This window comes from Thunnus albacares, chromosome 12 (genome assembly GCF_914725855.1).
Source record: "Thunnus albacares chromosome 12, fThuAlb1.1, whole genome shotgun sequence".
Classification (NCBI taxonomy): Eukaryota; Metazoa; Chordata; class Actinopteri; order Scombriformes; family Scombridae; genus Thunnus; species Thunnus albacares.
In genome coordinates, this window is record NC_058117.1 from 9,771,743 (window position 1) to 9,781,098 (window position 9,356).

At 36.6% G+C, this 9,356-nt stretch overlaps 1 protein-coding gene across 1 annotated transcript in view; it reads left to right on the forward strand.

The window, feature by feature from the left end:
* The window catches only part of LOC122993368 (complement factor H-like), a 30,312-nt gene extending 21,463 nt beyond the window's left edge, over positions 1-8,849 (forward strand). Inside the window, exons 12-16 of the mRNA XM_044367496.1 lie at positions 4,603-4,650; positions 6,269-6,430; positions 6,531-6,689; positions 8,615-8,640; positions 8,808-8,849. Of these exons, the coding sequence (XP_044223431.1) occupies positions 4,603-4,650; positions 6,269-6,430; positions 6,531-6,689; positions 8,615-8,640; positions 8,808-8,849 (437 nt within the window). The remainder of the gene's footprint in view (positions 1-4,602; positions 4,651-6,268; positions 6,431-6,530; positions 6,690-8,614; positions 8,641-8,807) is intronic.
* The last annotated feature ends 507 nt before the right edge of the window (positions 8,850-9,356 follow it).

Genomic DNA, 9,356 nt, shown 5'->3' on the forward strand with positions numbered 1-9,356 from the left:
CCAATCCAGTAAATCCTTTTGAAATTTGGACTTTAAATAATCAAATTGATTTTTGTTCAGAGCTCTCTAGCAGGTGATCTGTATGGTAGTGTGGTTGCTTCACTCTAGTGACAAATGAATCATTGTCACAGGCCTTTCTGAGACAGATTAACAAATGTGGAATTAATACAATAAATACAAAAAGTGTGCTGTTCTTTGAAGTAAATAATATGACATTAAATGAATAGATTTACTGAACTCTATCATCTGAAGTCAGGAATCATTACTGATCACAAAACTGTTCTGTGATGTAAAACAAAATCATGTTTGTTAGGAAGCTCATGTAAACAAGATACTCTTGTAAAAGTGACTGATCTGAATCTACAGTGTTTCAAACATTGTCTTTCTCATAACCACAATCATTTGAATTTCTTAAGTAATTTTAACAAAAGTGCTGATGTAAAGCCAAGACTTTCTATATGCTTCAGAAGAGGAAAGATTCAACTAAGTGTGTATAATGATACTGATTTAATAAACCTATAATGTATAAAATGTAACTTAGTGTATATGTGTGTTTTTTCTCCTTTTCTGTATGTGGAGGTTTGTCCAAGTAGCCTATTTTCCCAACTTTGTTTACGATCCAGCGTAACAGCATGATGTCTGACTGTTTACTCCACAAACATTTTGGGGGGAAAGTCCTAAACAATAATTAACTGATTTGGATCTGAACTAGACTCTTAGCTCCAATTTTTCATGGGATGATTTCACTCCTGACAAAATGCGCATCAGTTATCTTGGATTTGTTCTTCTGATCTGGTTTCCTGGAGCGCTACATGGTAAGAATATTGAATACTGTCACAAACAACCATTTACATTTGTTAAAAACAAACTTTCTGTAGAATAATTGTGCTTTCTATTTCATTCTAGGACAAAGCGCACCACAGTCCTGCAGTGCTCCCAGCCTGGATGGTGGTTTCTTCGCCCCAAAGCAAGAGACTTATCCTCATGGAGCACAGCTGGCCTATACCTGTGGTACTGGACGTAAAGCAACAGTGAAGGGATGGTGGGCAACAAACACATGTCAAAATGGCAAATGGTCTCATGAACTACAATGTATAGGTAGGTGTTTCCTAAATATCTCTACTGTTGTGCGGCTCTATGGCAATGTCAGTCTGTCATTGGGTCCACTATTTCGGTCCAGACTCAGAAATCTCAGCAACTTTAGATGTGTTACAATGAAATTCTGTACTGTTCATGGTTCCCAGAGGATGAATCCTTAATGACTCTGATTCCCTGAGTTTTCCCTCCAGTGCCACCATGAGGCCCACATTTGTGTGCTTGAGTGAAATGTCTCAACACTTTCTTGGATGCATTGTCATGACATTTTGTGCACACATTCATATCTCATAAAAAGTAAAAAGTATCTAGAAAAAGTTTCCTGATGACATCAGCACGTTCAGTGTTCTTCTTGGTAAAATTGAGAGTGAGCTTCAACTGTATCAAAAGCTCTAAAACTTAAACATTTCAATCTTTCACAGTTTTTCAAGTATAAAATGTCTTTCATGAGCAATAATCAGACGACTTTATCAACCTCTTATAAAAAAGACATGAAACAAAACATATAAAAATATTGAATAATGTTTACTGAAACACTGGTTGTTTAGAAAATAAAAGAGCATTTAAATTTATAATATGTAAATATTCTGCATGAAAATGTCAAAAACAACTAGATCTATGTTATATATATGTTATATTTGTTGAGTTGTGTACTTACATTTTCCCAAATGTTTCCAACAATTTTCAAATCCAGAGAAATCTGTCATTTTAATCAAGGTAACGGTCCGCTTCATTTGGTCGCCTGTCAATGACATCACACCCCCTCTACCAAAGAGTTGTGCGCGTATACTCTTGACGCGTTGTGGTTGTTCGACAAAAACTGTTATAAATGGACTTTTATTCAGTTTTAAGCCACATTATCATGATAAACTTTTAAGATCTTGGTCGTTTTTAACTATATCATTTATCATCAGACGTCTCGATCTCAAGGTATCAGAGAAACAAGCTGAGCAAATGTTAATAGCATCTCAGCTAACAGCCCCTTCCGGACATCCGGTGCCAGCCAAACAGCGTCAGAGCAACATTGATTTTTATCATGAAACTGCTTTATTCACTGTCTTTACCTTTTTAATCACCGGGTCCATTTCATCTTGGAGAGGAGGAGACCTCTGCAGATAATTCAGCTTCTAGTAAAAACATCCTGATCGATGAACACTGAAGGAATCCTAACCTGAGGAATCTGGTTGTTTAAAAATGAAGACAACAACTTCCATGATCCCACGATACTGCACACCTTCATCACACTCCATCTTTGTTATTGTTTTGACTGAGAGACCCCTAGCGACTGAAATTACATATTATGCGTTTAATGCAATAAACCTCTATAATGACATTTATTGGTACTATGCTAGTTTCAAAATGGGGTTCCAAACATGGGGTTTGGGACACCTGCAAGAGTCATGAGATGAATCTAAGCAGTCGCCAGTAGAGAATAAAAAAAAAAAATTGTTTTATTTTTCAGACTTTTGACTGTAATGTTTGCTTCTATATCATGAAAATCTGTATAGTTTAACATCTTTAGGCCTCTGAAACAGATAAGGGAACATCACTCTTAAATTGACTGTTCTCAACTTTTGATGAGGGGTTGCAAGTAGATATCACTTCACATTTAGAAAGTATCTATATTATACATTTATAAAAATGGTTCTGTAAAAATGTTGACTATAGTTTTGTTCTTTTTTCATCAGATGAAAAAGCCTGCATTCCACCAACTATCCCCAATGCAAAATACACTGAAAACTCAAATGGTTGGTATGAAGAAGGACACATAATAAGAATAACATGTGACAAAGGATATCATGATAAAAACCAGGATGCCACTGCTGAATGTATAAATGGAACATGGTCTTCTGTGCCGGTCTGTGAGAGTAAGTCTGTGAGATGTGTTACTCAAGTTAGTTGTGAAAACATAATTACAGTAACCACAATAATATCTGTGTCTAAATCTGAAACCCATCTCATACATCTGGACAACTTTTCCTCTTCTAAGTTATGATATATTTGTTTATTTTTACAGAAAGTCTCCAAGCATGCGGTGCGCCTCCTAAAATCCCCCACGCAGTAATCATTAATCAGGAATACCAGGATGTGTTTGCTGCAGATTCAGAAGTCAAGTATGAATGTGAAGATGGATATACTGTAGAAGGAACAGACACCGCAAAAACCATCATTTGTATCGCTGGAAGCTGGACTACAGGCCCATCGTGCAGTAAGTGGACAATATTGAGATATGCAGTAATGGAGATACGTTGTATTGTTGTAATAACTACTATTTTAACTAATTAAATTCAAACTTTGTTAAGGACACAGCTCACGGGGGTCCATAGAACAATAAAATACAATAAGACATAAAATAAATATATTTTAATATAAATGTCATGGTCAATGGTAGTAGGTTGATTTTAACTTGCAATTTACAGTGGTCCATGTTACTCAGTAAAACACTGGAAAATGTATAATTAAGATTTTGGAATTGTTTGAAATGTTGTATCTATGACCTATTGGGCAGAAAAATAAATATAACAAAGACGGTTAGAAAATCTGAGTATTTATGTCTATTCGTGCCTTGGATTGCCTAAAGGATCTAAGCGCCAGACTCAACTTGTATCTGATTGGTCGGCGGGCCTGCTCTCACCCATCATCACAACTGCTTTCATTGATCTGATGAAAAAAGAATACAATTTTAGAAAATTTAATTTAATTTTCCGATAATGTATTATTGTTTTTTGTGTGAAAAAATTAACTGTGAAACATTATATGGACCTATTTTAACGATCTAAAGCTCACGGTCTGAAGCACACGGCGCAGGTAGATTTAGGGTGTGTCCAAATCCTCATGCTCAGTCATGGAGTAACAGGTAAAATCAGCTTGGTTTTAATTGCTGAAAGTATGGAAACCTGATCACTGTACTCTCAAAAATGTTAAAGAATATTTGTTAAATATTGTTCAAAAAACAAATAATTAATTTTAATCATGTAAAGAATCATTAACACAGTTCTCAGGACTAGATCAGCTCTCCAAGTTGCTGATCCTGCTGCTGGCAGTAGCTAGAAGCTGTCCAGAGTTCTTTCCTCCTTTCGTTTAATCATCGTTTTCATCTCATGTGTTCCTCATGTCATCAGGTATTGATGCAGAAGGAAAGTAGATCTGTGTCTGATCCTTTGTTGTCTGTGTCTGATCCTTTGTTGTCCGTCTGTTTAATACGTGCGTGTATTGCTACGATTTGGTCAAATAATTAGACAATTTTATCCGTCATTACTAACCATTATGACATGTATTTTTTAAAATATGTTGACATACACAATAATAATCTTTCATGTTGTAAATCTTTTATTTGTAATCTTTTGAATGTATGTGCGCTGCTGCGTGTCCGTGTGTGTGTAACAAGCAGAGCGTTTGTTGACAGACATCACTCTGGATCAGATAGAAATGGATGCCAAATAACATCCCAAAGTCAGACTAACTGGTGTGTCTTCTGTATAAGTATATATGCTCTGTTTCTTTCAGGATCTTCTACCACTTCTGACAGAGACAGTAGACCTCTATTCACAACAAGTAAATCATTCACATTCATTGCTCCTTTTACATCACTTGTATCAGACTTGTTTGGTTTTTGTTTGTATTGCTTGGTGTAACTATTCAAATATATTTTCACTTGCTGACCAGCTGAATATGAATTTATTCAAAAGAGACCTGTAACAAAACAAGGATTGAGTTCATTTTTTTAAATCTCTGACCCCTCAGCAACACACAACATACTGACAATCTTAAATAACTTGTTTTTTATTTCAGTCGACAATTGTGGAGACCACCCAAGTGTTCCACATGGTGATGTTGTGGTAAAGGAACAAATTTATTTGAAATACCAGTGTCAGAAGTATTACAAAAGGGAGGGACCAGAGACAGTGGTGTGTCACAACGATGGTACTTGGTCAGAACTACCTGTCTGCAAAGGTATGAACAAGTCAATACGACAACTCTTCATTTCAAAAAGTCTATCAGAGATGTTACCTGAACAATTATCCATGAGTTATTTTCTGTCAACTCTGTGCAGAGTCATCCTGTGTCATCAATCCTGATAAATTGGTTGGGAGAGGTTTTGACTTTGACTTTTTAACTTTGTTAAGGACACAGCTCACAGGGGTCCATAGAACAATAAAATACAATAAGACATAAAATAAATATATTTTAATATAGATGTCATGGTCAATGGTTGTAGGTTGATTTTAACTTGCAATTTACAGTGGTCCATGTTACTCAGTAAAACACTGGAAAATGTATAATTAAGATTTTGGAATTGTTTGAAATGTTCTATCTATGGCCTATTGGGCAGAAAAATAAATATAACAAAGACAGTAAGAAAATCTGAGTATTTATGTCTATTTCTGCCTTGGATTGCCTAAAGGATCTAAGCGCCAGACTCAACTTGTATCTGATTGGTCGGCGGGCCTGCTCTCACCCATCATCACACCTGCTTTCATTGATCTGATGAAAAAAGAATACAATTTTAGAAAATTTAATTTAATTTTCCGGTAATGTATTATTGTTTTTTGTGTGAAAAAATGAACTGTGAAACATTATATGGACCTATTTTAACGATCTAAAGCTCACGGTCTGAAGCACACGGCGCAGGTAGATTTAGGGTGTGTCCAAATCCTCATGCTCAGTCATGGAGTAACAGGTAAAATCATCTTTTGAATGTATGTGCGCTGCTGCGTGTCCGTGTGTGTGTAACAAGCAGAGCGTTTGTTGACAGACATCACTCTGGATCAGATAGAAATGGATGCCAAATAACATCCCAAAGTCAGACTAACTGGTGTGTCTTCTGTATAAGTATATATGCTCTGTTTCTTTCAGGATCTTCTACCACTTCTGACAGAGACAGTAGACCTCTATTCACAACAAGTAAATCATTCACATTCATTGCTCCTTTTACATCACTTGTATCAGACTTGTTTGGTTTTTGTTTGTATTGCTTGGTGTAACTATTCAAATATATTTTCACTTGCTGACCAGTTACTGGAATGAAAAAGCTGAATTTATGGATATGAATATGAATTTATTCAAAAGAGACCTGTAACAAAATAAGGATTGAGTTCATTTTTTTAAATCTCTGACCCCTCAGCAACACACAACATACTGACAATCTTAAATAACTTGTTTTTTATTTCAGTCGACAATTGTGGAGACCACCCAAGTGTTCCACATGGTGATGTTGTGGTAACGGAACGAATGTATTTGAAATACCAGTGTCAGAATTATTACAAATACGAGGGACCAGAGACAGTGGTGTGTCACAACGATGGTACTTGGTCAAAACTACCCGTCTGCAAAGGTATGAACAAGTCAATACGACAACTCTTCATTTCAAAAAGTCTATCAGAGATGTTACCTGAACAATTATCCATGAGTTATTTTCTGTTAACTCTGTGCAGAATCGTTCTGTGTCATCGATCCTGCTGACTTGGTTGGGAGAGGTTTTAAACTTTCTGGAGTTCAATACATGACGGAAGGAGAGGAGAAGTACATTTCTTGTGGTTGGGATCGTTACAGCTTGTTTCGATGCACTAATAGACAGATTAGTGTTACTGAGTGTAAGTATATAAATTAGCACTTAATATTTTAATTTACATTAATGCTTTTAGTTTCAGCCTATTTATTGTCAGCTATCATGTATATTAACTTTCCAGCATCTGATTCACTAAAAGTATGATAGATGATGAAAAAATGTCAAAGAATACACTATAAGGGAACTTTAACTTGAGTATTTAAAGGAGAAGCTGAGCATTATTCTATATTTTTCTAATTGTTAAGAAATCCCATGAAAAGAAAAGATCCAAAACCAACAAGTAATTGATCTTTCTTATATGTATTTGTCTGTGCTGCTGAAACTTGATATATCTTATTGCTCTGTGCCACACAGCTCCATTGTTGTTCAAAAACTATTACAAACACATAATTGAGCCACAACAATGCACCTGGTGACATGTTCCTTTATTATGATGAACCTGTTCACAGTAGTTTATTTCATGTCAGTCACACATACGATGTCCTGATGGCTCAATATTGCACCTAATGAAGTTATTATAACTGAGGTTCACCAACAAAGAACGTCTCACTCGATACAATTTCCTGTGCCACCTATAGGTGTGTCTATCCCCTTTCTCTCCTGTTGGTCTGTTTGTTTCAAGTTTGTTTTTATGCACTCAGAAAGACTGATCTTCATAACATCACATTGTAGTTATTTTCTGTATCTGACCATCATGGTTATGAGTTGGTCCTCAATCCATCAGACAGCAACATGTTTGATGATCGATCCATCGTTTTGGAGTCTGCTCAATCAATAGCTGTCTCTCGACCCATTCAAAGGTCCATGTACTTCAGTGAGATATTGTCCTTTACTCCCCCATCCAGCATCAATGAAATCTCACCTTAATCCATGATCCCAGATAGAGACTAAACTGTCCATGGAAGTCCACCACTCTGTCAGACATCACACATCCAGTCAGCCTAGCTCGCCACAACTCCACTCCACCTCGCATGCCAAAGATGTCCGACTGGACAGTTGTTCGCTTGCAGCGTGCTGTCAGGGATATGAGATTTGTTTTCAATGTAACAACAAGGCCAAACGAATCCAACTTTATAAAGACTCCATGTCCACCTCTCAAATCCTCCCCTGCTTCCAGGTTCATTACTCCACTTCCACACAGAACAGAGAAGAGCTGCTCCAAACCTCTTCAGCCTTCACTCGTATCTTCTCCCTTTGTGTCTAATCTGTCTCATCTCTCTTCTTCTTTTTCACCCTTTCATTCCAGCATCTTTTCCTCTTTCCTTTCTTCAGCCACTACTTTCAGCCTCCTCTCACTCTATCCATTTTCTAGTGATTTATCCTTTACCCCCCCCCCCCCCCCCCCCCCCCCAATCTATACCCTCCCCTCCCCCCAAACTCCAGGACATTTTCCTTCCCTGCCACGCCTCCCAGAACTGGCCAACCTGCGTTTCTTATTGTAAAATCTATGACCAACAGCTTTTTACCTTTAGCCTCCGTCATGCCCCCCGTTCACCCCGTTTCTCACCATTCTGAACCATACTGCTGTTGTTTGGCTTGCAGCCTACATGGCTCCTCTGCCTACAGATCAATTCTCCAGAGCAGCAACCAGAGAGGTGAAGACCCATCGTTTGCCAGGACAGCAGCATAGTTTGTAGTAATTGCAATGATTCTGAAGTTTTTTCCACACTTGTTCCTCGTGTCACAGTCCCCACGTTTGCCCCCATAACCTCACCAAGCATCATTTATGACTCTAAATACCTCAAAAAATCTTTTCATGGAATTTGTTGACACTAAGGACAAATATAGATTAACACCAGTCTTGTCCTTAAAGAACAGAACTGACTTTCCTCTGTAGGTGCAGTCATGCAGAAAATTAGTGAATCAGACTTTAAAAAACAAAAGTTTGTGTGAATTAACCTGCCTACTAAAATATTAACTGATTTACTGCTGTTATTGGGTTATTTTTAGGTTGTACTGGTTATTATCACCAACAAGTAAGTGTTATTCTTCACTCTACTTTTCAAAGAAATAGATTATTATTATCATTAATTAATTGTTTTGTATATTCAGTATTGGATAACACTTAATTTTAACATTATTTTATCCAGCAGTTTGACAAAATTCAACAGTTAACATTTTTTATTGTCTGTGTTGTAACCAGGGACAGTGCTCGGCACGACGGCCACTTTTTGGAAGCTTTTGAAATATTTACACCAGAAAACAACTGCACCCAAAAAAAATTGTATTAGATTTTTTTCAAACACGTTATTGATGTTTTTTTGAATTAAAATATATAAACACAGTGTTAAAGCAGATTGTTCTGAGACTATCAGCTGTAACGTATGACTGGAGCTCTAACACACTAATAACATAATCAATACTTTAAATACATAAATAAAATGTTTATGACCTACAATTGTCTGAATAAAATTCTCCATAGAAATTTAAACACAGACTTTTGTATTATTTTGTCTACAAACTGTGTACAACAGTCATGCCAGTAAATATGGATATATCAGTAAGTATTGTTCTTCTTATATTTATATATGTGAGGCAGCATCACTGCAGAGTATGCAGACACTTGGACAGACAGACTCACAAAGTTGTTCAAAGTAGTTTAAAACAGAAAGCACAGCTGTCCAAAAACAATTTACAGTCTGTCTGGTTTTCCATATAAAACCATGTGTGACGTTGTGAACGGAGAATGTGG